This window comes from Zosterops lateralis (genome assembly GCF_965231275.1).
Source record: "Zosterops lateralis genome assembly, chromosome: 7".
NCBI lineage: Eukaryota > Metazoa > Chordata > Aves > Passeriformes > Zosteropidae > Zosterops > Zosterops lateralis.
Genome location: NC_139767.1, coordinates 2,361,789 through 2,389,742, shown reverse-complemented (window position 1 = coordinate 2,389,742; position 27,954 = coordinate 2,361,789). Strand labels below are relative to the sequence as shown.

Sequence of the window (27,954 nt, the reverse complement as noted above, 5' to 3'; positions counted from 1 at the left end):
TGATTAAAAGAACTTTTTGAAGTTGTTGACTTAGGAAAGAATATAATTAAATTTGAAAGGAGATAAGGGTGCCTATCACAAGTAATGCTGTATGAAGTGTTACACTAAAATTTTCTGGTATGGATGTAAAATCCTGCCAAGGGTCAATGAAACTGAATTGGAGAAAGGAGAGAGAGATTTCATTTGCAAAGTGCTACTTCACAAACCCCGAGCAGCCTGAATGTTATAGATGCTGCAAAAATTGCTAACTGTGTTTTCTTCATAATCTTTTCAGGAGGTAAAAAGCAGGCTGACATCGTGTTTTTGCTGGACGGCTCCATCAATCTGGGGAGAGATAACTTCCAAGAAGTTCTCCAGTTTGTCTACTCCGTGGTGGACGCCATTTACAGGGACGGCGACTCTATCCAGGTGGGATTGGCCCAGTACAACTCGGACGTCACCGATGAGTTTTTCCTCAAGGACCACTCCACCAAAGCTCAGATTTTAGATGCCATCAACAAAGTCATCTACAAAGGTGGGCGCGTGGCCAACACGGGCGCGGCCATCAAGCACATCCAGGAGAGACACTTTGTGAAGGAGGCCGGCAGCCGGATCGACCAGAGGGTGCCCCAGATCGCCTTCATCGTCACAGGTGGGAAGTCTACGGATGATGGGCCCAGGGCCTCCCAAGAAATCACCCAGAAAGGCGTCAAGGTGTTTGCAGTTGGTGTCAGGAACATTGACCTGAAGGAGGTCAGCCTGCTGGCCAGTGAGAGCGCCATGAGCTTCAGAGCATCCACAGCCCAGGAGCTGTCAGAGCTGAATGAGCAGGTCCTGGTCACGCTGGAAGCTGCCATGGAGGAGAAATTGTGCCCAGGAACAACAGATGTGACAAGAGGTAAGGACAATCCCTTCATAATGTTCTCAGGTTGTCCTCAGGGGTGGCTTTTAATATCCAGGGTGCTTTGATGGACTTGTCTGGCCTACTGTTGTGCTTCGCCTATGGCCTGAGGTGCAGCATGGGCTCATTTCTTCTCCAGGAATCTGATAGCAGCTGCAAAATTTTGGTACAAGGGCTTTTGGCCCATGGCCTTCAGCCTGGGGATGACTTGAATAACATCACCACAGAGGTGCCACTGTGGTGGAATTAATTTCAGATGTGACAGCCAGGCACTAAATCACTGGCCTCCTACCGCCACATTTAACCTTTGGACTAAATCCCACTTTGGACTTTTTCACAGGGACATGATACCAGTATCATCCTGACAGATCAACTTGTTTCTTGCCAAAATGAAAAGTGATGGCCCTTGTTTCCCCTCCCTGCGTCTATTACAATATAATTGGATTTTTTGGCCATTCAGGCATGCACGGTATGCTGGAAATCACAGAATCGTAGAATTCTAGTATAGTTTGAGTAGGAGGGGACCCCAAATAACATCTCCTTCCAGCTTCCCTGCCATGAAACACCTTCCACTATCCCAGGCTGCTCCAAGCCCTGTCCAACCTGCCCTGCAACACTTCTGGGGATGGGGCAGTTTCTCTGGGCAGCCTGTGCCAGGGCCTCACCATCCTCACAGAGAATAATTTCTTCACAATGTCCCATCTAACCCTGCCCTCTGGCAGTGGGAAGCCATTTCCCCTGCTGCCACTCCAGGACCTTGTCCAAAGCCTGTGTCCAGCTCTCTTGTAACCCCTTTAGGCAATGGAGGGGACAAACAGAATTTCCCTTGCCAGATCATCCAGGATGCCCACCTGATCTCATGGCAGGCATGTGAGGAAAAACCAGGGCACTAGTGGTTGTAGTTTAAGGTAAAATTGCCTTAAGAAGGAATCCCATGATCTGGCTACTTCAGAAGCCGTGCAGGGGAATTGGAGTGAGTAAATGAGCTGGTATTGCTGTCGGATCAGATTCCCAGCAGCTGGTTTCACTGACTACATTACAGCCAGTCCTATTCCCAGCACAACTGACCATGGCTCAGCCCTCTGACTTTGAGCAGAGGCATCTCCTGAAACTCTGGAGAAGCAGAAGGAGAGGCACAACAGCCTTGAGCTGAGCCACAGCTCCAGCTGAGAAGAAAAACAGTGCTGGAAAAAGCAAACCACCGCTGGTGGTATTAACTTATCCCAGGTGTGGTTAAGGTATTAACCAGGCAGTGCGGCTAATATGAAAGAGAATTTAAACACCTGATTGTGATTCTCTGAGTGTCACTTTGAGCACAGGCACACTGAACAAGTACTGACAGGTTTTCATGTGCTGGAGAGAGAGAGAAGCAGTCTTAGCTGCCTGATGAAAATACAGATTTCTCTTGGACTTGGTTTGGGCAGCACCTCCCATTGCTAAAATTTAAAAAAGCAAATTAATAAAATGCAAGTTTTCCCAGGGTATCGCTGCTATGGTGAAAGGAAACAAAAGACACTTGTGCAATGAGTGGTGTCAGTTCTTGCTGCAGTGTCTTCATTAACTACTAAAAGAGTAATTAGAAAAGCCATTGCTTGAAAACCAATCATCAGACTGCTCCATTATTCTCTTCTCCCTTTCTTCATTCCCCTCTCAGACTGTGACTTAGATGTGATCATTGGCTTCGATGTCAGCGACGTTGGGCCCGGCCAAAACATATTCACCGTCCAGCGAGGTCTGGAGTCAAGAGTGGAGGCCGTGCTGAACAGGATAACGCAGATGCAGAAGATCAGCTGCACTGGCAACCAGGCACCCAACGTCAGGGTGGCCATCATGGCCCAGGCCCAGGGGGGACCTGTGGAGGGGCTGGACTTCTCCGAGTACCAGCCCGAGCTCCTGGAGAGGTTCCTGGACATGCGGACCCGCGGGCCCTTCTACCTCAGGGCAGACACGCTGAGGTCCTACCTGAGCAAATTCCGATCCTCGCCCTTGGGCAGCACCAAGGTGAGCCAAGGCCAAGGCCTCTGGGGTGGCATTGGCCAGCAAAGCTGACTTCTGATGTCCTTTAGTTGGTAAAGAAACTCTAAATTCATAATATATATATATTTAAAATTAATTAAATCAATTGAACTTATACACCATAAATTTAGTCACTTAAGCCCTACTTGTTTGCTGCACTCTCCCTGCGTTGTTAAGGTACTGTCCTTGACAATTGATGAGCATCCCTGCAGCCAGTTCCCACAATCACTGCTTAGCTGCAAATTATTGCTCTCCAGATATTTCCTGTGTTGTGCTCTAGCAACACCTGCATGATGTACAGGAACAGGAATGTGCAGGAACCTGGCACAGAAATGCAGAGCTTCATGGCCTGGAAAAGGTGTAGAAGTTCCCTCACCTTCTCTCAGGCCCTTCAGGTTGCACATTGATTGTGTTTCACACCTGAAATATTCTGGGTCCTGACAGAAATTTGTTTCTCTCCCAGGTCATAATCCATTTTACTGATGGTGTAGATGAGCCAATAAATCAGCTGGAGGCTGCTTCGTCTACTTTACATTCAGAAGGTAAATTTTTTGCTCTTCCAGGCAGTGATTATAGTCCATGTTAACATGTAACCCATTTTACCACCATTTCACCATCATTTCTCCTAAATCCATCTGCTCTTGATAGTAAAGGCTGAGGATTTTGTGAGTTCTACCTGCACTTGCTGTTCTTCACTGCCTTCCTGTGATGTTTATTTATCTGCTGCCACCTAAGCGTGTGGGCAACTCACACTGGATGTGTCTGAAGATGCTTGTTTTCTATTGAAAAGGCTCTGTTTGCAATCAAAGATGTGGATAAGGATGTGTTATCACAGGGTAGGGTATGCAGGCCCTCCAGAGCACCCCTCCCCACCACAAAGCCCCTTCTGCTTCTCCCTGCCAGGAGTCAACGCTCTCATCTTCGTTGGGCTGGACCGAGTGGCCAACTTTGACAGAGTGATGCAGCTGGAGTTTGGCCGTGGGTTCACCTACAACAGACCACTCAGAGTTAATCTGCTGGACTTGGATTTTGAGCTGGCAGAGCAGCTTGTAAGTAACTTGGCACAGGCAGTGCTGCCTTGTAATGCTGGAGGAAAGCCCACGGCTGGATCTCCAGCAGGGCTGAGCCGTGGCTGGATTACACCCTCTTGGCTCTGCTCCTCTCCCCTCCCCTCCCTGCCTCACGTCAGCTCTTCTCACAGATGCCACAGCAAATAAAGTTCAGAGCAGATCACAGTCTCTTCCCACTCCTGAAGAATCCCTGCTCCAGCTGAGGCTTTAGGTCAAATGGGATGGGATGAGGTGCCATCAAAAGCTGCAGTGCCAAAAACCTGCCCTCTGCTTGTGTTTATACTGTTGGTTTTTTTAACCTTACAGTAATGCCCTGTCATGCCTGGTCAGTGCTAAACCTCTTGTAAAAATGTTGCTTTCGAGGTTTCTTTCCCTGATCTCATGCACTGCCTGTATTTCAGACATGCTTTCAACAGAAGAAAGAGCTGTCCTTTCTTTTTCTGATATTCTTCTTTCCCAAAGTATAGTCCCTCTAGAGTGTTGACTTAATTGGCTGTCAACCTCAGTATGTCCAGTTCCTCCCAACTTCTCAGCTGCTACCAGCATGCTTGAGCTCCTTTTCCAGTAGATTTAATAAAATTGGGCTTAACCACTGGTCCCTGTGGTAACTCTGCTGGACCCTTCCCCACAAATCACAGTGCAGCCACTTGTGCATGAGCCTTGGGTTTTGGGATAAGAGTTGGTCCTCAGCCCCTCCCCAGGTAATTCAGCCTAGGAAAATCCTTCCAAAATGTAAATGTGCAAAGCTGGCATGAACTGTTTGCAGCCAGCAATGTACTTGGCAAAGAAAGCGAATTTTTTTTCCCTCTTCTTTCTGTTGGATGATGTAAAACCAAGCTGTGGTTTCTCTGAGTCCATATCATTCCTTTTAACTTTTTTTCTCTCCTTTACTGTGTTCTTGCTCGTTCTCAGCCTGTGGGCTGCTGGTGAGCTGCTCACTGCAGTGACTTTCTCATGGCCCTCTCCACAGTCTGGATTTTTTTCTTTGGAGATGAGAGTTCTCTCTTCAGTGAGAGGCACTGCTCTGGGGACTGATGTCCTACTAAATGCACTCGACAAATTCTGCCCCACACAATTTCTGTTTAAACTCTCCCCTCTGATGTCCAAAATCAGGTGTTGGGGCTCTGGCAGGTTTCTAATGCTTTCACTCCCTAATTTTCCTGCAGGATAACATCGCAGAGAGGACATGCTGCAAGGTCCCCTGCAAGTGCTCAGGGCAGAGAGGAGACAGAGGTGTGCCAGGACCTATAGGACCAAAGGTAGGTCACTTCATCTGGGGATGAAGAGTCCCTGTGCATGAGAACCTGGTGGTGGCATGCAGACTGTGTAGCTCTAGTGGGTGATGTTAATGGAGAGATCAGCTCCACTCAATTCCCACATTTAAATACTGACTCTGGGACAAGCAGAGCAATTGAGGGCTGCTCTTCTCCCCTTTCCCCACAGCCTCAGTGCTGAAAAACATCCAAGAGGGCAGGGATAAATGGCTGGAAAGACAGGGTAAAGCATCCTTTGAAACAATTTAGAGACATCAAAAGGAAATTATATCTCTCAGTAACACATATGACCAAGCAGCTGCTTTGAGCTTATCTAGGGAAACCTTGACTATCAATCACAGGACTATGAAGGGAAACCACAATTTTCTTTGTTGTCTTCTAGGGTGTCACAGGGGATCTTGGCTACGGAGGCTACCCTGGTGATGAAGGAGGACCGGTGAGTGACTGCCCCTGTTCAAATGGAGACCTCTCCATAGTCGAGTGTTTGGAGGTGTTTCCACTAAATGAAAAGCCTCTAAATGTTCTTCTGCTGGGAATGTGGATGTGGGTTAGAAGAGACAGCAGAACTCCTGAGTTTCCCACACTTGACAGGCTGAGTTGCTGGTCCCAGCTTCTCCCAAGAGAAAGTCAGTAGGGAACTTCTCAAGAGCTGGAGAAGGATGGTGCGGGAATTACTCCCATTATTTGATGTGGCCCATCTCTGTGCTATTCCCCAAGGCAAATAAAATCCTCAACTTCATCAGATCTGCAGCCTATGCCAAGTTATCCATACCACCTGCAGCTGAAGGATCTGAGTTAGTCCAGAAGTGGAACCAAGAGTGATATTCCTATCTGTCACACAGCAGACAACGTGAACCCCGTGAATTCTTACTAACTCTCCTCATCCAAACTCTGCATGAATCCCACGTCAGCCCTGGAATAAACATCCCTCCATGCATCACTCCCAAGGGGTGAAGCTGAGGCCAAGGGGCTGACGGTGCTCTCAGCTTTTCCAACAGCACAGGCAGGGGCCAAAGGCTGCAGTGAGACATCTCATGCCAGGCAGTGCTTCCCTGGGGCTTGAAGGTCAGGATGGGATTAGACATCTGTGCAGAGCTCTGAGGGCTTCATCTTGTCATTTTAATTTTGAAAGAAGTTACACAGAGCTCTTTCACAGCTGAGGGACTGGGAAGGATGTTTCTCTCTCAGTGATGAAGACTTGCTGTTGGTCTCTAAATGAGGAAGGTTGTGGGCAAGAGATGGTGGGGTGACCAGGCAAAACCTGCTGCTCCTGTATCTCCCAGACACCTCCTGTGACAGGTAGCCACAGAAATAGGCTTAGCAGGCAACTCCTGACTATTGTTTTTTCCCCTCTGTGCAACAGGGTGAGCGTGGACCACCGGGTGTGAATGGGACACAAGGTTTCCAGGGATGCCCCGGGCAGAGAGGAACAAAGGTACGTGTGGAACAAGCCTGCACAGAGCAGACCCAGAGTCCAGTGGGTCTGGGGAGTCCCCCCAGGGTAACTCCTGCTGCTTTAGGAGGTCACACAACCTCTGCCACTTGCCCTTGAGTGGCTGTGTTCACCTGGCCAGGCACCAGGGCTTTCAGAGGCTGTTGTGGCTTTGGTGTTGCTGTGAAGAGCAAAGAGGCAGCCCAGAGACCCAGGCTCAATCCACAGACAAGGATGATCTATCTTCTGTAGTCTGGCTCTGGGGGAAGGATTTGGGAAGAGATGGATGTGCGTGTCTTGGCACAGGGCTGGGACAGTGAGTGGGTGGAACTCTGCTGTTGGGGAAAAGGGAGACAAGTGAGCCATGGCTGAGGCTTTAAAGAGGAACCTTGAGCTAGTGGTCCAGGACAGCAGCTGCACCCCAAGCCAGAAAAGGTGGTGAAACATATAATTTTTATGGGAAATAGTGAGATTAAGGGGATATTTCCTACCATTTGCTCTGACCACATGATCCTCTGGCAGGGAGAAGAGGAATGCATGAACCAAGCCCATGAGTTGCAGCTGAGATACTTAGTCTCATCAAAAATCTGTTCAGCCTTGGACAAAGGCACTAGGACTGGCTCTGGATTAACATAAAAATGTGTGCAAGGAGAAACAAAAGTCAGTGAAGGAAGAGTTGTGGTTAAGGAGTGAGATATTTTATTGGATGAGCTGAATTAACCCCCATGCCCCATGTATTTTATCTTGGCACAAGTGTTGGTGAGGCAGCTGAAGGCAAACATTAACATAAGAGAAATTAGGGAAAGTCCTGTCCTGGTCATGGCTCTGGGTCTGCCACCAAGCCCAGCCCTCCTTCTCCACTGCTTCCTATGGCAGTGAGCTGGATAAAAGTGGAGTAACTCTCTTTGCTATCTCCTTAGGGTTCTCGGGGATTCCCAGGAGAGAAGGTAGGGAGCTATTTCCTCATGCCTCAGCAGTGAGTGTGAGTATGCTGCACATCAATATCCCCTATCCCCATTCCCCCTTCCTCTCAGTGAGCATTTGCCCCTTGCCTCCCTTCCACAGGGTGAACTGGGAGAAATGGGTCTGGATGGCATTGATGGAGAAGAGGTCAGTAATTTTAATTGTTTTTCTCTTAATTACTTGATGCTTCAGTGAAGTATCTAAAAAGCACCTTAAAAGTGGCACATATTCTAATTTTTTTTTCTTTTTTTTAGGGAGACAAGGGTTTGCCTGGCTCCTCTGGAGAGAAGGGATATTCTGGCAGGAGGGTAGGCTATAATCACTTTTACAGTGGGGTTAAATGATGGTGTAGAGGTGGATATGAGCCAGGGGAGGGTGGAAAGCCATCATGCACCCCTCAGGGGCTGGGCAGAGATGCTTTCAACAAGCAAGAGCTGCTCCTCCTAACTTTCCATCTCTTCCCACAGGGAGATAAAGGAGTCAAGGGTGAACGAGGAGAACGAGGTGACCGTGGGCTTCGTGGAGATCCGGTAAATGCTGCTAAGGCATCTTCTTGATTTTCCCCCCACTTTCCACTGATCCTAGGGTCATCAGAGAAGGTGGCTCTGGCTTATTTAAATGCTGTTTGACAGTGGCAGGTACCATGACAGAGCAAGAACTCAGAGGTGACATGTGGGTACCACATGATACCAACCCACCAACTACTGCTTCACCATATTAAAATTCCCCTTCCTTGTATTCCCCTCTCCTTCTATAATATTTTTCACTTGAAAAGCTGAGTCTGTTTGAAAACAGCAGCAATACTTCATCTATTTTAGTTTAAAAAAAGGCAAAAAAGAGAAGTTGGTTCTCAGTTCTAGCAGAGCAGTTTACAAGATTTGATTTTCATGTCCCACTTACACAGATGTTTCTCATTGCTCTGTTGCTTTCAGGGAGATTCAGGAGCTGATAATACTCAGCGGGGCACCAGAGGACAAAAGGGTGAAATTGGACCAATGGTAAAGTTTCTTTGTTGTCTTGTGTTGTTTTTTGGTTTTTACAATAGAATGGGCCAGAGAAAGGGAGAAAAAGGGATGCTGCCAAAAAAGATGCAAGTTTCTTAAACTCGTTGTGCCTTGTCAGATGGAATATTTTTTTCCACTAGAAAATGTTGTTGGTTTGCAACCAAAACTTTCTCTGGGAAGATGTCAGTTTAGAAGATGTTTTGTGTAAAAATCACCTTTAAAAAATTATTATTATTTTACAATGCCTTTTTGGGATATTGCCTCTGAAAATGATTTTGTACTTGGAAATTACCTTTGTATGTTCTCATGGGTCATATACAAAAGCAGAGAACTGATTAGATTACACCAGATCTAAACCTCCTGATTCACCTGAAACCTTTGCAAGAAAAACCACCCCACACGCTTCTTGGAAAATTTCACAACCCATCTGTTTTCACATCAGCTCACAATAAAAAATGAATCTTAAATTGCCGGAAGGCATTTCCCAAAGAATAGGAATGTTGACTTCTGCTGGCTCAGAAACTTGATGGAAAGTCTCTGTGAGTTGTTAGAAGGATTCCCACCAAAGCAGGACTATTAACTTGTGTGAAAGCATGAAAGGAGCCTTTTTTTTTTTTTTTTTTGAGAATTGAATCTGTTTTCCCAGTGCCTGCTCATCTCAGGGCTCTCACTTGAGTTTTGTTTTTCCCTTAGGGAGATCCTGGACCGGCAGGACTGCAGGGCCAAGATGGTGAAGTCGGGAGGAAGGTGAGTTGTCAGACCCCCAGTCAGCAAGGCCCAAGCCTAGATTGACAATAACTTTTCCCCTCCTTCCTCTCCATGTATTTTGTTTAACAAACGCCAGGAATTCAACCTCAAAACCCAACAAGCCACTCCAAAAAAAAAAGAAAAAAAAATCTTAAAAGGAAAATGCCTCATGGCTTCTTGGCTTGTTGTAGAGATTTTAAAAGTTGAGTTTATTCCCATGCAAATAACTCAGTGCTCAGATCAGTGGAGTTACATGACTTATATATAAGGCCAGGTTGGATGGTGCTTGGAACAACCTGCTCTAGTGGAAGGTGTCTTTGCCCATGGAAATTAGATAGTCTCGAAGGTCCCTTCCAATCCAAACCAGTCTGTGATTCCATGACATGTATTTGCATTTGGCTGCTGGTTTTGGAAAGGCAAAACCCAAACTGGAGCTGGGATGTCTGGGATGTGCTCCCTGCTGTGTGTCCCTCCTGTCCCATGGGTGGTGACACACTCCTGACGTGCATGAGGGAGCAGCTCACCTACGTGGGGGATGTGAGGAGGGAGAAAACATGCCCAAGTCTGATTTAAGAGATCTGACCTCAGGTTTTCCCTCTTCCTTTTCCCCCAAATGTAATTTTTGGACTATAAGTAGCATTGATAAGAAGCGTTGATCTAAAAGCAATAGGGAAAGGTGTGCTTGCATATTGGATCAACAATCCTCATTGTTCCTTCATTTGCAGGGCATGGCAGGACGAAGGGGACCCATAGGAGTTAAGGTAGGTGGTGATGGGACAACACAGGGGGCTCCTGCCATACCACGGGTCAGGCAGCCCAGCACGCAGAGATATGTGCCAAGACAAGGGACATGCAGGCTTTGCTTGTTCCTCTCTGCCTCCTCTCTCCTCCAAGTTTCTCAACTCCTCCTCAGGCTCATGTCCCTGTTGTGCTTCTTGCTGGACTCAGTGCAGAACCAATTATCCATGTGCCTACCTGTGTCCTGCAGCATTCCCTGGTGGGATGTTTTGTCCCTGAGTGCTGCTGGAGCAGTGTAACAAGGCCAAAGCATGATGGTTGATGCCCATCCATTACAGGAGGCAAATTGCCCCCACCATCCCTGTGCTTACTGTCTGCTATCACCATATCTTGAAAAAAAAAAAACAAGAAAAAAACCACCCAACTGAAAATCTGTTCTTCCCTGCTCTTTGTGCAGCTGTGGACACTCTGATGTCCCCTTTCCCTTCCCATGGTGCTGACCATGTCCCCCCATGCTAACCTGCACTGACTGTCCTGTTTTGTACTTCCAGGGCACCAGGGGCTCACCCGGCCAAGCAGGGCCAGCAGGAGAGCAAGGCATGCGAGGGCCACAGGTCAGTGAGCTCACAGCAGAGGAAAGGCCTTGCCTCATGGTGCTGTGGTGTTCCTTCATCACAGCCACTTCCCCAAAGAGTCTCCTTCCCAAAGACTGTTGGGATTTGGGTATTTTTGGGGGTGCTGTGGCCTGGCTGTCCCACCTGCCACTGCATTCACATTGGCCAAGGTGTGACATGTTTGCAAAGCATCCCTCAGACACTGTAGCATTTGTGTCCCCTTGGATCTTGGTGTGTTCCTGCCCATGTGTGCTGACAGCCTCTCTTTTCTTCCCACACAGGGTCCCCCTGGCCAGGTCGGCACACCAGGCATCAGAGGAGAGCAGGGTGTCCCTGGACCCAGGGTAATTCTTCTGCTGCTTCCCAGACATTGGCCCACTTATACTGCTGTTGAACTAATAAGATTCCAATGTGTCTTCACATTCCCCTCTCCTAGGACTCCAGCTCTGCTCCACTCTCTTTTAACATACTCTTCCAGCATGATTCTCCTCTCAACTTACGCTTAAGACTTCTTGATCAAGAGTTAAAGAAGAGGAAGAGCTAAAAGCAACCACAGAGGGGTCAGGACTTTGGGGTTTGGCCCATTATTGCAATTTTAGTTAAAGAGGATCCCTGAGTGACTGGTGGGGCATCTCTGTGATGTTTCATCCTCCGAAGCCAGAGCATGACCATCTCACATGCCTGCAGGGGCCACCTCATGTATTTGTTTCTCCCTCATGCTGCATTCCTCAGCCACACCCATCAATTTAAAGCCATATTTAATTTCCCTACCCCCAGCATGATTTTCTCCCTCCTGCTTTCCCGTGGGTGTTCTCCTGGGGACAATATAAATTGCTGCTGACATTTGCATTGAACTGAGTTGGACCTCCAGCTCTTCTCAAACATGAAGCAGACTTTTGAATTTGCTGAAGTGTTTTGAGAGACACCAGTCCTGATAGTCAATACATGATTTCTGTGGTCATCCAGTTCCCTAGTTCCTGGCACCTGAGTTTTATTGAATGTTGCCAACATGCCTCTCCCCATTTCCATTCCAGGCTGGGAGTGGACCTCCAGGACCTGCAGGAGAACGTGGCAGGATTGGTCCCCTAGGAAGGAAGGTATGTCTTAAGGAGCACTGGGCATCAGCAACTAAAGCTGCATTGAAGAGCTGCTGGATTTTGCATGGGCTTAAAGAAATACATGAGATTAACCTCTTGAGCTTGCACAGTGAGGAGAGAAGCAACTCTGTGCTCATTGTCTCAGCAGGCTCCCATTTCAGTGAACAGAAAGGCAAAAATAACAGAGCAACTGAGATTCCTAAGCAACTCTCCTGGGCAGATTCTCAGAAAATGCACATGTGAGAAGGTTTTGTCTTTCCTGAAATCACCAAAGGTCCCACTAAAGAACATGAACTTGGCAGCATTTTGGGCTGTGTAGGTCCAGTCATGCCTTTCTGCCACAAGCAGGGCTCTGTGCAGACTGCTCTGAGCAAAGAAACCAGTATTGATGGGCTGGGGAAGGCTCAGAGCTGCCTGGAGTTTCAGCACATGCTTTAACAGATGCTCCTCTTTTTAGGGTGAGCCTGGAGACCCTGGACCCAAAGGGCCGACTGGACAGCCAGGCCCACGAGGAGAGATGGTGAGTGTGGCCGTGCCCTCACACCTCTAAGGACACCTAAGGAACTTTAAGGAACATTTAAGAGTTTCACAAAGGCCTGTGGCTTCAGTGGGTTCTTTCTATTGGTGCTGCTGGACCTGTGGGGTTTATTTTGTTTACATATCACATATTGTTTACACATGAATGATTTTGGCTTTCCAATTTTAGGGTGATGATGGACGAGATGGAATTGGTGGCCCAGGTCCTAAAGGCAGGAAGGTAGGTGTATGCTCAGCATTCCCACCTCCTCAACAAGGACAAGGAAGCAGCCAGTATCTCCAATGGAGATGGATGAGGGCATTTTCTAGAACATATTCAAATTACCTTTTCTGTCATTTCAGGGAGAACGCGGCTTTGTAGGTTATGCAGGGCCAAAGGTAGGTGCAGCCCATGAGCTGTGCATTTATTTTACAAGCAATTTTCCATGGACCTGGGCAGATTTAGAGCTGCCGTTTGTGGTTTTCCCCTCCTAGGGTGGACCTGGTGACCGTGGTGTTGCTGGAGGCCCTGGCCCCAAAGGAAACAGAGGCCGCAGAGTAAGTTGGACCGTGGTACAAATTTTCCCTTCTGCATGAATGCCCTGAAAGATGGACACATCTCTTCCTCCAAGTGCTCCTGGGAGTCCTCCTGCAGATGTTCATGGAGAGAACTTCTCTTTTCTAGGGAGATGCAGGAGTACCTGGGACACCTGGTCAGAAAGGAGAGATTGGATACCCTGGGCCATCTGTAAGTGTTCATTTCATTGCTGATTGACTTCATGTAGTGGTCCCTGTAGGTGCCAGGGGTTGAAAAATAACTCCATCACTGTCTTCTGCTGATTTCAAGTTGTGGGAATCCCTTTTTATTTGTCTTGGATGTGTCTCTATTTGTTGATCTCTGACAAATATTTACCTTTCCTCAAACCAAAGGAAAAAGTCTAGAGACATGGTCTTACCAGCCATTAGGAATTCCCCATGGCAATATGCCCCTTAAAATTCCTTCTATGAGATTCTCATCTTTTTATCATTCACCACCCCACAGAGAATATGGGCCATGACCAAATCTGGCTGGAACAAGGCTCCCTAGAAAGGCCAAGGTGTCTGGGTTTGCTTTGGATGTGAACCTGGAGCATCATAACTCACAGGATGGTCTTGGTTGGAAGGGACCTTAAAGACCATCTAGTTCCAACCTTCCTTTTGGGTTTGGCCTCAGCTAGGTTTATTCCTCACACAGAAGAGCCCTGCGCTCTGTAGTTGGAAACACAGGTGGAAACAGACAGATTTTCCCTTGACTTCTGCATGACCTGTGGTTCAGTAGTTATTCTGACAGGGTTCATGGGGCCACCTGAAAATACACTTTGCACTCAATTTCTCTTCATTCTTTGAAACAGGGCCTTAAAGGCGAAAAAGGAGAATCCAGAGATGTAAGTGTGGCATAATTTCTCTCCTGTTTTGAAACACTCTTGGGTTGGCTGTGTGACATATCTCCTTCCCTCCCTTTCTTTGTTTCCTAAAGCAATGTGCGCTGGTGCGGAACATCAAAGACAAATGCCGTGAGTACCTCAGTGCTTTGCTAAGCCCCTCTCCCTGCCCTTGTTTGCCCATCATGTTACAAGAATGACACTGACCAAGCTGGTTTTCTCTCTCCATCTTTTCCACAGCTTGCTGTTATGGTAAGTCTCATGCAGTCCTTTAAACCCCAGGGTGGCTGCATGCCATGATGGTTGCTCTCTCCACACATGAATGATTTACCCCTGCTGAGGACGCTGTCCTTGAATCTTGACAGCTGTTTGAGGCATGATTTGCTTCTAATGCACATTCCCAACAGGTCCCAAGGAATGCCCTGTCTTCCCAACCGAGCTGGCCTTCGCTATTGACACCTCCTCGGGCGTCGTGAGGGAGGTTTTCAACAGGATGAAGCAAACGGTGCTCAGAGTGGTCAACAACTTAACCATCGCAGAGAGCAACTGTCCCCGGGGGGCACGGGTGGCCCTGGTCACCTACAACAACGAGGTCACCACCGAGATCCGCTTCGCTGACGCCAGGAAGAAATCCAGCCTCCTCCAGCAGATCCAAAACTTCCAGGCAACCCTGACCACGAAGCCACGCAGCCTGGAGACCGCCATGTCCTTCGTGGCCAGGAACACCTTCAAGCGTGCCCGCAGCGGCTTCCTGATGAGGAAGGTGGCTGTCTTCTTCAGCAACGGGGACACGAGGGCGTCCCCGCAGCTCAACGACGCTGTGCTGCAGCTCTACGACGCCGGGGTCGTGCCCGTGTTCCTCACCAGCAGGCAGGATGCAGTTCTTGCCAGAGCTCTGGAGGTTGGGGTCCTTCACCCTTTCTTTGTTTTCTCCTTGTGCCCTCGGTCTGGTTTGATGGTGTTGGGTGCCACGGGCAGTGCTTGGCTTTCACAGGCCTCTCAAGTGTGGAAGAGAGTACTGCTGGCCAAACTCATCCATCCGTCAGGAGGGAAGCCCTAATTCCATAACCATCACAGCACATGCTGGGAAATGCTAGTGAGACTCTCAGGAGTCACTCTTTTCCCAGGTCATGCCTCCAGGATGCCAGGTGTGGGATGAAACAGAAGGAAGAGTCTGACAGAAGGGCAAAGGGTGGGAAGGTGGAAGTACATTAGCTTTGTTGGCAGAAGGAGAGTGGACAGACAGAGATTGGAAGCCATGAAAAAGTCCCAGATAAACTAACTGAGCACTAGTTCAAGTGGTCCCTTTTCTTGGAGTTTATGACTCTAAACTGATATTGGGGACACAAGGGTCCTCCAAAAGGGAACCACTGAGAGGACTGTGATGAGCAGAGGATCCCTCAGAGTTGTGGGTTGCCCTCCCCTCCTCTGAGCTGAGAACAACAGAAGTCAGGATAACTAACTCCGTGTATTTCTGTTTCCATCCCACCAGATCAACAACACGGCCGTTGGTCATGCCATTGTTCTTCCCACCAGCGGCGGGCAGCTGAACCAAACCATTCAGAGGCTTCTGACTTGTCACATCTGTTTGGGTAAAGCATCCAATTTCTCCTCTAGACAGTTCCAAATCCTTCTGGTCACGCAGCAGTCGGTTGTAAGAAGGGAAGCCCAGTTGGGAGGTGGCCCTTTTGTTGATGAATACAAGGAGTCCTTGGGTTGAGCAGAAAACATTCGCATTGTGAAAGAGGTTTGCTGGGCATTCTCTGCTGTGTAAAGAGAAGCTCCTTTTGTGTCTGGTTACCACTTTTACAGCCCAAATACTGATAGCTATGTGCTCTGAAAGATGGCCTTCTGCCACTTATGACAGAGTGTGTCAGGGATCCCCTTGGACAAAGGAGCACATAGAAAGATACTGAACACATAACTGAATGTGTTGTGGGATGAAATTACTTTAGTATCAAGCAATTGAGCAGTGAATGTCCAGGGCTGGATGGTATTTCGTGTGACACGAGATGTTTACAGTGGTTAGGGAGGGTTATGTTTGGGTCCTGCAGGTGAAACCCTCTGTATTTCTTCCCCAGATGTGTGTGACCCCGATCCCAGATGTGGCAATACTGGCCAGAGACCTTCATTCAGAGATAGAAGGGCGGCCCCCACAGACGTGGACACGGACATAGCCTTCATCCTGGACAGCTCTGAGTCCACCACCCCTCTGCAGTTCAGCGAGATGAGGAAGTACATTTCCCACATTGTAAACAACCTGGAAATCAGCTCAGAGCCAAAAGTATCCCAGCACCACGCCAGAGTGGCTGTTCTCCAGCAAGCTCCTTACGAGCATGAAACCAACTCAAGCTTCCCACCAGTAAAAACTGAGTTCTCACTGACTGATTACGCATCCAAAGAGAAGATCATTAATTACCTCCACAACCAGATGACCCAGCTCCATGGCACAAGGGCCCTAGGAAATGCAATTGAACACACAATCACTCACGTTTTCGAAAGTGCGCCGAGCCCTCGGGATCTAAAAGTCATAGTACTGATGATGACTGGAAAAGTGAACAAAAAAGAACTTGAGCACCTGCAGAGGGTTGTCATCAGTGCAAAATGCAAAGGGTACTTCTTTGTTGTCCTGGGCATTGGCAGGAAGGTGAATGCCAAGAACATCTACAGCCTCGCCAGCGAGCCAAACGATGTGTTCTTCAAGCTGGTTGATAAGCCAGGAGAGCTCCATGAAGAGGCCTTGATGCGTTTTGGGACACTGCTGCCATCCTTTATCAGAAGTAAGTGTAACATCCTGCAGCCAAAGTGTCATGAAAGGGGCAGCATGTGGCCTCAGAAGGGTTGATTTGAAAGGTTCTGGGCAGCATGGCCTGCTGAAGTTAGTCTCTTTTTTTATGGTTTGTGCTGTTGGGTGTAATTTGGGCTCCTCATACTTCACCTAGTTGAATGTGTCTGGGTTTTGTTCACTTTGACCTCCCCATCCCCTTCCATGTTGATCCACCAAGTAGAGTTTGTACTTCAGTGTGCTTTGCCTTGGTGTCCTTGGGCTCACCTGTGGATTCTAATCTCATCCCAGCTGGCTTGCCTCTCACATAGCTCCTGCTGCGGCCCTTTGCAGCACCTCTTTGGAGTGAACACTTCTTCTCCTTGAACACTCAGCAGATCTTTCTTCCCAACTTCAGCATAAACATCATGTCCAGCAGGCCCTTGGCTGGCTCAGGATGAGATTTGGAGTTGGTGTTTGCAGATTTAAGGACCAGATGTACAGGATTCTTTGCTGAAGGACAAATAAAGATGCTGTATTTGGGATGTGCCCACTGTGCCTCGAAATATTACATCTCAGCTTAGCTAGATCCTAACAGATCCTAACACACCTGTCCAGCAAAGATAAAAAGTAGACCTCTTTTAGGAAATCTAGTTTTTACCAAAAATTCCTGAAAATCAGTTTAGTGGGCTGATATAGCACAGATTCAGGAATGTCTTGCACTAAATAGGAAGCAAACATCTGGAAATAAATGTTTGGGTTATCTCAGTTTGCTTTTCCCATTTACGGCTTACAACAGTCCTGGAAACTTTGAACTCTTGAAAAAATAACATTACCTGTGTGATTGGAAGTGTCTTGTTACAAGAAATACGTTTACAAGTGACAGACTCAGGCAAACAGCCCTCTTATAGTTAAGACCCTCGTGTTTGTAAACTGGAATAACAAATCTCCCAGCCCAGGATGTTGCACCAACCAAACATCAAGCAAGAAAAGTTATTTTGTTGGGGTTTTTTAGGGGAGGGTTCTGAGTTTTTTGTTTGTTTGTTTGTTTGTTTTGTTGTGTTTTTTTTAATTAAGAAAAAATAAGTGTAATGTGTTGATGATGGGTATCCACCATCCTCAATTCCAGTATTTAATGTCTCTCTCCATCTCCAGGTGAATTTGCTTTCTACCTGTCTCCAGAGATAAGGAAACAGTGTGAGTGGCTCCAGAATGGTCAGCAAGTCCAGGGCCAGCACCCCGTGCTCACTGGGCAGAAAGCAGTGTGAGTAATGCTTTGGGGGAAAGGAAACAAAAAGCAACTTCACTTTCAAAAATCAGGACTATTTTTTAATTAATGTAATTCTAATAATATTTCAATTAATTTTACTCATTCCCCCAGTGTGGGGGGACCACACTTTTGCTGTGTCAAAAAAGCAACAGAGACATCTTATAGAGAAGGGTCATGTATAATTTTAAATTTGGGGTAAATTTCATATTTATATATGTATAAAAATACGAAGGAGGTATATGCTGACTTTCATTGTGTAGGTTAGGAATTCCAGAAATCAGTATTTTAGTATTAGTATATTTAGTATTAGTATTAAATATTAGTATATATATTAGTATTTATTATTAGTATTAGTATATTAATATTTGGCTTTCCACTCCAAACATTATTTTCAGAGGCTGGGCTGCCCTGGATTATCTGATGTACAGAATCCATCACAGCATCCTTGCTAATATTTTCTGAAGAGAAGTGAAAGCTTGTGTCACCCAGACTCACTGGTGACACAGAGCTGTCCTGGCTTTAGAAGGCCAACCCCCTTGAAGTCAGGCATGCTACAGATCTGTCTACAGAATTTCACCCTTATCAGAGAATCCCAGAACAGTCTGGGTTGGAAGGAACCTTAAAGAACCCCTTGTTTCAACCCCTTGCTACGGGCAGGGACACCTTCCACAAGACAAGGTTGCCCCAAGCACTTTACACCACTTGGATCTGAGCACTTTTCACTCTTCACTGCAGGCAAATCTAAATCTCGCAAAGCCTCTTGACCTCAGGTGAGTTTTTGCTAATGGTTTTTATGTCAACTCTTCCCTACTTCCCATATTCTGCTCAGGTTCGTGGCTCCCAACGCCACCGTCAGCCGCACCTTCCCTGCCAGCACCACGGTCAGCGCAACCATCAAGCCGGCGGCGACTGCCAGAGCCACCCCTGCCAGCACCACGGCCCAGGGCAGAGCTGCTGAGCCCAGCCCGGCCAGCCCCGTGGCCCGGGGGAATGCCACAGCCCAGGGAGCAGCCGGTGCCACCACCCACACCAGAGCCAGCGGCCGGGCCACCTCCAATGCCACAGCCCCTGCGGCCGGCGGCAGGAGGAGACACAGTGGTGGTATGTGAACAGCCCTCTCCGTGTGGGCAGTGCCTCCCTCTGGGCTGAGTCACGGCAGGCTGTGGCTCTTCTTGACGCCTGAGAGGATTATTCCTGTGGGAGATGTCACCCAGAGGCTGAGCTTCGGTTCTAGGTGTAAATCTGGGAATTTGTGCAGGGGCGTTGTCAGCTTGCGTTAAGGATTTTGTGCAAAAGTGGGTGGGGGACAGGCTGCCCCTAGGAAAAACACAATGAGGAACAGTCCATCCAGCTACAGAGAACTTCTTCTAGCATGGTTCATTTATTTCCATGATTTCCTCGAAGCATCATCCCTTGGCCAAGTTTTGCTATTTATGGTGGTTCATATAATGGCATTGTTTGAACTCTCAGCTAATACAAATAGTTAGTTCATCAATGGATCAGTGTGGAGACCTATTTGGGAATGCCAAGCCTCTTTCATGTGAGCACAGTTCATACAAAGGAGCTTTCCCAGGTATTTTTGCAGGGGGGTACGGGCAGATCTGCACTAGGTGAGCAAGGATCAAAGGATGTGTCCAAGCACAGGGAAGCTCATCCAGTCACTTATGGCAAGTCATTGCATAAATAATAAATAAAAAGCAATAAATAAAAGCAATCAGCTTTTGCAAGGCTTATGCTTTTATCAGCTTGAGGAGAATAAACTTTTCTGTGTGTTTCTGGGTGTTTCTTGCTCCACCAGTGCTTGCACCAGTGATCTGCCACAGCAGGGAAACCTTTCCATGATAACTTCTTTGACCTGTTCCCCAGAAGTGTTCAAGACCAGGTTGGATGGGGCTTGGAGCAAGCTGGTCTAGGGGAAGGTGCCCATGGGCAGGAGGTTGGAATGAGAGGGTCTGGAAGGTCCATTCCAACCCAAACCAGTCTGTGATTTTATGTTCACTCTTAGGCAGGCTTGGCTTGAAGGTCTTCAGCAGCTTAGTGAATCCATTGCACCCTGGGGAAGGATTTGACTGGGCACACTTACAGTTGGTGGGAAAGTGCTGGGAATTTCAAGCTTTGAGAATCTTGTAAAAAAAAATAAGGCTTTGATTTGCTAGAATGCAACGGATTATTAAAGATAAATAAACCACTTGGTGAATCATCTGAGCTATGGAAAACAAAGCCTCCTCTGCAGTGGCATTTGAGCCAAGTACCAACCTGGCTTGCACATGCAAAGAAGACTCTATAGAACTGAGGCACTTTTTCCTTGAGACCTTTCCCTCTTCATTCATTGCCCCTTCTGATTCTGCCCTGCAGCAAAGACCCAGGACATCCAGATCACAGATGTCACCGAGAGCAGTGCCAGGCTGCGCTGGGCCAGCCCTGAGCCACACAACACCTTTGATGTCACTGTCACCTTGGCCCAGGACCACTCCCTCATGCAGAGGCAAAACCTGACGGGCACAGAGCACGTTGTCCGAGGGCTCCGGAGCGGGCAGAAATACCACGTGGTCATCACTGGCTACCAAAAGTCCCAGCCCAAAGTGACCTACACAGGGTCATTCAGCACAAGTAAGTGACCCCTAAAAACATGTGGACATTTATTTTTTTGGTTTTTCCCACAAAAAGTGGGAGGGAAAAAAAAAGGGGGGGGATTTGGAATCAGTTGGTACCAACAATCCCAGCCGTGGCTGTGCTAAGTTGTGTCACCTCATGTCTGCCATCCTCTGCAGGGTATGAGACGTGGCAAATGTGTTTCTTGGAAAAATGGGACTTACACTTTAGTGGGGTTTAATCGTCATGGAATGTGGGATAATTAAAGGCAGTCCCAGAGTGGGTTGGTTACGTGCTGGAGGGTTTGTACATCGGTGCAAAAGGTCTTGGTGGGGGTCCAGCCTGCACTACTGCAATTAATAATGAGTCAACTGGTAAACTCAGTCCAGCTCGATTTCAAAATAAGCAAGAAAAGCTGCTTCCCTGGTAGCCATTCCCATAACTACTGCTCTCCTTCCCAGACTATCCAGAAAAACCCACAAAGAAGAGATTAAATGGAAGGTTTAGTCCCTTGGGGATCCAAACTCCATGTGTGCAGATCCAATATGAACCTCACCAAACTCTCTGGCATGGCCAAAAGTTGCTGTCTAAGGCACAGCCAATTTTTTTTTAATATAGTTGGCACAGAAGTGACTTGGCTTGGTGGTGTGAAGTTTGTGCTGGTTCTGCCATTGCCGTGTCTGGCTTCCTCTGGCACTTCCAAGACAATTCCAGTGCCCCTGGAGTGTCTTTCCCTTGGCTTCAGTGGGTTTGGACCAGTCCCTTACCTTTGCAAGCAATAAACATGCCCGCAAAAATGTTGAGAAAAGACATGACAGGGTAGGAGTAACATTTGCATGTGCTGAACTGGAGTTCCCAATGCCCAGGGAAGCTGTTTTTCCCATAGAATGAATCTTGAATGGGAATAAACTGAGTAGGTAGTGGTGGCAAGCTGTGAGTGGACATAGAGTAAGATTGTCCCCTTACCCATACCCAAACTGTGCACTAAAGAAAAGCAAGTCCAAACCTTCCTGTGGCTGCAAATCCCTCTTACCCTCCAGCCCCATGGGATTTTTTCACCTGTGACAATCCTCACCACAGCTCCTAGAGGGATGTGAGGCCTGATGGAAGGAGTGTGGTCCAAGAGAACCCTTGAGGGAACAAGAAGGTACAGATCCATCATGGACTGGCTCCTCTGGGGGATTTATTCTGCAAGTTTTATTCCCCAGTTTTATTCTGCCATGTCTAAGACCAGGAGACTAAAGCTAAGCTAGCTCTAGAGAGGCCACATCCAGCTCCTGAACCCCTGCCTGTTGATGCTGGGAGGTGAGTAGAGACCATCCAAAGCAGTCACAGGGGGCCCTGAGGATGCTCCTGTGTGGTGACCCCCAAGGATGAGCCCAAGCAGAGCTGGGGACAGAAGGCAATCACACCCTGGCACAGCCGGGCGGTTGGAGATTACTCATCCCATCAGCTGCCTCCAATAAACATTTCTCATATGAGTGTGCTGGGCTAAATAGATCCAGACCTGGCCCCTGCCCTGGAGCTGGGCCCTGGGAGTTTGTGACTGCACTGAGGGTGCTGCTGCTGCCCTCCCCCTGGACTGACCCTCTGCCTCTCCTCCACAGAGACCCCGGCACAGCCCCAGGTGTCCCTGGCCAACATGATGCTCAACACTGAGCCACTGGAAGGGCCTGAGAATGGTGAGTGTGGGCCACGGGGGGATTGCTGGGCTGGGGGCTCTCACAGCCCCACTGACACCAAAGGATCTGCAAGTCCTTCGCTTTGCTTTTTTGATCATGGCCTTGGTGACATCCTGGGCTGTCTGGGCCTGAGCCCTGCCCTGGGATCTCTGCCTCATTTCCTCACTTTGAGTGACATCAGGCTCATCACATCGGTGCTGTCACACTCAGTGGTACCATCACTGTCACAACCCCTCCTTCAGGGATCTGGAAGGGCTCTCAGCCTTCATCAAGCAGCACAACCACGGCAGGCACACCAACAATGGATCTGTCACCCAAAAATCATCCTGAAACTCATCCCAATTCATCACTTCCATGCTTTCCTTCAAACATTCTCCTTGCGCTGTGGCTCATTTTCTTCACAAAGTTGTCTGAGAGCACGGGGAGATGCTGCTGCTCAGAGTTTTCAGCCAGGAGTGCTGGAGGTGCTGTTGAGCTCTGGCTGCTGATGCTGAGTGGGATGAGCATGGATCCCATTCATGCCTGGCTGGTGGCACCACTGGAGCTTTGTGCAGCGGAGGAGCCAAGGGCTTGTGCTTCTCCTTCCTGCATGACTCATCTGACTCATCATCCTTCCCTTCCCATGTGCTCCTGCTCATTTGGCCCCTCTCCCTGGCACTGACAGCCCCCTCAGAAGCCTTGTTCCCACTAGGTGACAAGCACCCCATGGTGGCTTTGTTTAACCCTTTGTTTAACCCTTTGGTGCCAGCCATTGGGAAACCAGGTGTGGAGGCTTCTCCTGCTCCAGGGAAAAAGGATGTGCTGTGTGCTTGCTCTGCACTTCCACACAGACCTCTCCATGTCAGCTCCTCTCACTCACCCACATTTTAGTAAAAGATTTATGGCAGCCAGAAATCTGGGAGGATCATTCCCCAAGGATGCTAATCCAAAGGTTTATCAACAGGATAAGGACTCTAAAGAGGGCAGAGAATTGGGGATGGGTTTAGCTGAGCCTGCTCTAGTTCACAGAAGACACCCATGTGTAAATCTTCCAAGAGACTCTGGAGGAAAGCCCACACTCTGCCCTCCTTATATAGGTAAAATAGCATGGATAGCCCTGCATAGATAATAAAAACTCTGGGATTTGGACCTAAATTATCTTTTGGGGGCCAGGAAAGGAACATATGTTTTAATCTTCATTGAGTTTTCACACATACCAGGCTCAATATTTCATGCAACTTGTTTTTAGAGATAAACACACATAAGGACTACAAGTTACTGCCAAGATCAAGAGCTTTGAAAACAGAAGGGGGGAATTTGTGTGAGGGCTCAGTCTTGAGTGCACCAGTGGGGAGTAAGGGGTTCCCACTCTGTTGCTCCAAGGATTTTGGGTTTGGATCTTGGATAAAACCAAGAGCAAGAAGAGGTAAGCTGGAGGCTGGGCAAGGTTTACATCCAGCAAAGCAAGACAAAACACAAGACAAAACACAAGACAAAACATGACAGGGAAATGCCACCAGTCCTGAACCAGGCTTTAATTTCCCTTTTTTTCTCTTTTCAATCTCTTTGCTTTTTCAGCTCTTAACCCTCTCAGAGTCACTTAACCTTTGCACCTTTTGCCATGCAGATTGGCCAGACCCTTGCTTGCTGGACTTTGACATGGGCATGCAGTGCAAGGACTATCAGATTGTGTGGTTCTTTGACTCCAAACACAAGTTCTGCAGCCAGGGTTGGTATGGTGGCTGTGGAGGTAATGCCAATAGATTTGAGACCGAAGCTGAGTGCTATAACAAATGCTTAAAGTCATGTAAGTACCCCATGAGGATTCACCCTTTTGCATTTTGTCCTATTGTCAAATGATGTTTGGATCAGAGAGAAAACACCGTTTAAAATCCAAACCCATGCACTTTTTCCTCCTGCAGCAGCGGATGAGAAAGCCATGCAGCAGCCACCACTTGAGAAAAGATTACCATCAGGTAACACCACACCCCGCCCCCCTCCGAAAAATTAATCATCACAAATGAAGCAAACCCATTCTTTCACCTTGACCATTTCACAGCATGCCTCCAAGCCTGTCCAACCCCAGATCAGAAGTAGCACAGACTTAGTTTTCACTTGCCCCTTCACACGACCATGCTCCTTCCATCTGCTTTGCATGAGCAAGTCACTTTGCATGTGTGTTGTCCCACGTGCTGTGTTGGCACAACCTGGGTGGCAAAGCTCACTTGGCTTTCATGAGGGACCTGTGTGGCTGAACTAGAGAGTGGCATGGTCCCAAACCAGTTTTTGTTATCTCTATGTGACCAGAAAGTGCCACCTCCCTGCTGAAATGCAGAGAATCCCCAACATTTCGCTGCCTGTAGCCAAAACACCTGATGGAAAGTGACTCCATGGGGCTCAGGTATTCCATGGAGATGTTTTCCTTCATCACCAAAAGATAAAAGTCAAGGTTGAGGGAGGAGCCCAGAGGAAAATGGCAATGCCCTCCTCTCCTCAAGGAGTTTCTGAGGTTAAGGGGTTATGTTTGCAAACCTCTTCAAGACCTGGGAAGGGACAAGAGGCTTGAAATCACCTGTGTTGGTTCAGCAAGAAGTTTGGATGGGAACAGAGCCAAAAAAATCCTTATCAGAGCAGCCTCCCCCTCCCAGAGGTGTTTCAGGGCCCTTTGTGGAGCTGGGAGGGAAACCAAGGAGTGAAAACATCTCTGGTACTTAAAGGCAGGGATTCAGTCCTTGCAGTGGCATGACGGTGTTTGAAAAGGCTGATTACTGACCCTTCTGCCTCATTTGACTCTTAGGTTTATTTTAGGATCCTTAAATCACACTTGGGAATTTTTGTCACTGGCAGCCCTGCAGAGATGTGGAGGCAAAAAGGGATGTCTGGGGTGGCAAAAAGGGATTTCAAAGTGCTTTGGAGATGCACATCATGGATCCTCTGATTGTAGTTTGAGCACTTTGCTGCTGGAGGAACCTGTAGCTTCATTCCAGAGCAGGATTCCACGCTCGGAGAGCAGGGAAGCCTCCCTGATGAGGTTTTCTCTGGAGGGTGTGTGTTTCTGCTAGCCCTGTCCCACAGGCCAGCCCCTTCTGATCATTGTCACATGCCTTGATGATGTTTCCAGCAACTGTTTCTGAGGCTAAAGTGATATTTCATCGACTTGGCACCGCTCTGCCCTGGGCACAGGGCCAAGAAAAGCAGCTGAGGGGCCCTGGAGGGACGTTCAGGTCTCTGCCCGTCGCACTCTGCTCACTTTATTCTCTTTCCATTTTCTGCAAAGCCAGAGCTTGAATCCACATGGAAAATGGACACAAGAGTTCAATGCAGCTCAGCTTTTAAGGTGTTGGGTGCAGGCTCAGGCTCTGGGTTCAGCCCATAGCAGGTGCAACACTGAGAAATGAGTTGAGCTCTCAAACCTTAAGGCACTTTGGGTACAAAACCATGCACCAGACCCACTTCCCTTCTGAAGCCTTTTAAATGCTGTGATCCCCTTTAATTGTGGACTTTTTATATAATTTTTCATGTGTAGATGTGGAACTTGAAGCATGGGGTTGGCAGTGCTGGGTTAATGGTTGGGCTCAAGGGTCTTAGAGGACTTTTCCAACCTCAATGTTTCTATGGGATTTTTGGGGTGTTTTTTTATTGTTATTAACTTTTTTACCATGACAAACATAACTCTTAAGTGTAACTGAGGAGCCCAGGCACATTTTCTCTGTGGCATAACTTAAAACCCTCTCTCTCCCCATCTTTTCAACTTGCTACAGCTTAAAACACATTTTAACTCCCTAGTTCTTGCTCTCCATCGATTCTTGGAAATTTTGGGGTAAGCTTTCGTTTAATTTCAGACTGAAATAGGGGAAAATTGGGTTGTATATGCAAAAGAATTTCTTCTGTTTTGATTAGCATTTGGATTTGATTCCTGTGCAGGGTTTGGGTCATCCCTGTATTCACATCTGCTGGATTTCAGTGTTTTGGAAGGTGGGGGAAAGTTAGATGGGCAAAAAGTGAGAAAAAAGAAATCTGAATGGAAAAAAGGCAAAGAGTCTGCCTAAGGCATGGGGAAGTTTTGGCTGTAGGAGATGAAAAGCAAAGCTGAACTGGAAGGTCAATACTTCTGACTTTCCCTTATCTGTGGTGTTTATGGTGTGCTGAGCAGAGGTGGCATGAGCTCCTTCTGAATCCCTGTGTGAAGGGAGGTGTGTGACCTGATGGCAAATCAGTGGCTGATATCAGATATTCTTTTAATTTTATTTTTTTAAAATTGTTTTGCAATTTCATTTTGACACATCCAAGCGCTTTGTTGTTTTGCTCCCCGCTCACCCAGCAAGGGATGCAAGATGCCACATGTAGTGCCACATGTGGTGGACCCAGGAGCATCTTCACATGGAAGATTTCTCTTTTCAGAGGAAGTCAGTCATTTTAGTGGTGCCAGTACTTCTTCCCTTGCAACCCAGCCAGGCCTCCCCCAGTCCTGAGACCTGCCAACTCATTTCCTACACACCCAAGGGATTTGCAGACAACTACTCCCATGCAACACTCTTCCTTCACTCCTGCTGGATGTATGGCAGCAACACAGCAGACAAACAAACTTGTGCATCAGGGTTGGTGACCTCCAGGGACAGAGGTTCTCTCTGCAAAGAAAGAGATGGGATTAAGTCACAGGAGATGTGCACAGTCCGTGCTGTGGATGCCCTTTCTCAGCTTGTGTTCCAGCCCTGCAGGAAAGGCTGTGCTTCACCCAGGAGTGCTACTGACCCCTGTTGCTCCCACTTTTTTCCACAGTCCTGGATATCTGCCGGCTTCAGAAGGAGGAGGGCACCTGCAGAGACTTTGTGCTGAAATGGTACTACGACCCCAAGACCAAGAGCTGTGCCCGCTTCTGGTACGGCGGCTGCGGCGGCAACGAGAACAGGTTCAACACGCAGAAAGAATGTGAAAAACTCTGCGTCCCTGGTAAGAGGAACCCAGCCAAACCCCTGGCATTCCCCCTCTGCTGCATGGAGTTGGACTCCTGGCGGTTACCTCGTTTCTCTTCCCTCCATATCCTGCAGCAAAACCTTATTTATTCCTTCATTCTCCACCAGGTGCCATCAACCCCGGCATGGCGACAGCGATGGGGACATAGAGCCAGGGGCTGGCCAACACTTACCTCTGAGACAGCGTCACCTTTGCCACCTTCTGCCCCTATAGAAGCTAAGGGTATAGACGACCTTGCACTGTAATATTTCATGCTTTTAACTCCCAAGCAAACCCTGAGGAGAGGGTTTTGCTGCATGACCTATCAATATGGTGCTAAACTGTTTTGTGGACTGAGTGCTACACGTGCCCGGGTTATATTGTATAGCTTCAACATTGCCAAATATTTACCTAAGTGCAGATTGTTATTGTCTCTCAACATGTCTCTAAATTAGCCTTTTTTCCCCTCCAATTCTGGCCATATGCCTATATAAGGCACCATAAAAATGAGTCAAAAAAAAAAAAAATCATAATAATTTCACTGCAACTTGTTACCTGCTTGCTTTTATCCTTCTCATAACTGAGCATAAATTTAGAGGGGAAGCCTTTGTGTAAGAGAGGGGCTGATTCTGATAAACAAGTGATTCCATTTTCTCTCTTCCTCTTTTATTTTAATTTTTTTTCTCCTTTTTCTGGATTCGATCTCAGACTAGATCTCTTGTATGAATTTGTACCACATGTGGCCAACCGAACTAGCAAGGAAAAGGAAGCAAAGTTTCCGAATGCAAATGCACTGCTGGGACCAAGGCCTCAGTTAACAAATCTTTAAATTGTGGTGTAGGATGCCTCTGGCATTCTTCTGATGTTGTATGTTTTATAAAATACAAAGCAAAACAGTCTGGGGAGGGGGGAGCAGTGGGAGGGACGGGGGTTTTATTTTTA

At 47.7% G+C, this 27,954-nt stretch overlaps 1 protein-coding gene across 1 annotated transcript in view; it reads left to right on the top strand.

Annotated features, from left to right (window-relative positions):
- The window catches only part of COL6A3 (collagen type VI alpha 3 chain), a 58,996-nt gene extending 31,448 nt beyond the window's left edge, over nt 1–27,548 (top strand). The window contains exons 10-45 of the mRNA XM_083865633.1: nt 275–877; nt 2,535–2,881; nt 3,360–3,438; nt 3,800–3,945; nt 5,133–5,225; nt 5,623–5,676; nt 6,604–6,675; nt 7,593–7,619; nt 7,738–7,782; nt 7,890–7,943; nt 8,103–8,165; nt 8,568–8,633; nt 9,333–9,386; nt 10,112–10,147; nt 10,676–10,738; nt 11,020–11,082; nt 11,773–11,835; nt 12,293–12,355; nt 12,542–12,592; nt 12,715–12,750; nt 12,847–12,909; nt 13,037–13,099; nt 13,743–13,775; nt 13,868–13,904; nt 14,013–14,024; nt 14,180–14,673; nt 15,265–15,364; nt 15,854–16,552; nt 17,692–17,800; nt 18,636–18,907; nt 20,162–20,416; nt 22,006–22,080; nt 23,687–23,866; nt 23,982–24,035; nt 26,839–27,009; nt 27,141–27,548. Coding sequence (XP_083721759.1) covers nt 275–877; nt 2,535–2,881; nt 3,360–3,438; nt 3,800–3,945; nt 5,133–5,225; nt 5,623–5,676; nt 6,604–6,675; nt 7,593–7,619; nt 7,738–7,782; nt 7,890–7,943; nt 8,103–8,165; nt 8,568–8,633; nt 9,333–9,386; nt 10,112–10,147; nt 10,676–10,738; nt 11,020–11,082; nt 11,773–11,835; nt 12,293–12,355; nt 12,542–12,592; nt 12,715–12,750; nt 12,847–12,909; nt 13,037–13,099; nt 13,743–13,775; nt 13,868–13,904; nt 14,013–14,024; nt 14,180–14,673; nt 15,265–15,364; nt 15,854–16,552; nt 17,692–17,800; nt 18,636–18,907; nt 20,162–20,416; nt 22,006–22,080; nt 23,687–23,866; nt 23,982–24,035; nt 26,839–27,009; nt 27,141–27,181 — 4,736 coding nt within the window. The 3' untranslated portion in view covers nt 27,182–27,548. The remainder of the gene's footprint in view (nt 1–274; nt 878–2,534; nt 2,882–3,359; nt 3,439–3,799; nt 3,946–5,132; nt 5,226–5,622; nt 5,677–6,603; nt 6,676–7,592; nt 7,620–7,737; nt 7,783–7,889; nt 7,944–8,102; nt 8,166–8,567; nt 8,634–9,332; nt 9,387–10,111; nt 10,148–10,675; nt 10,739–11,019; nt 11,083–11,772; nt 11,836–12,292; nt 12,356–12,541; nt 12,593–12,714; nt 12,751–12,846; nt 12,910–13,036; nt 13,100–13,742; nt 13,776–13,867; nt 13,905–14,012; nt 14,025–14,179; nt 14,674–15,264; nt 15,365–15,853; nt 16,553–17,691; nt 17,801–18,635; nt 18,908–20,161; nt 20,417–22,005; nt 22,081–23,686; nt 23,867–23,981; nt 24,036–26,838; nt 27,010–27,140) is intronic.
- Nucleotides 27,549–27,954: the final 406 nt, after the last annotated feature.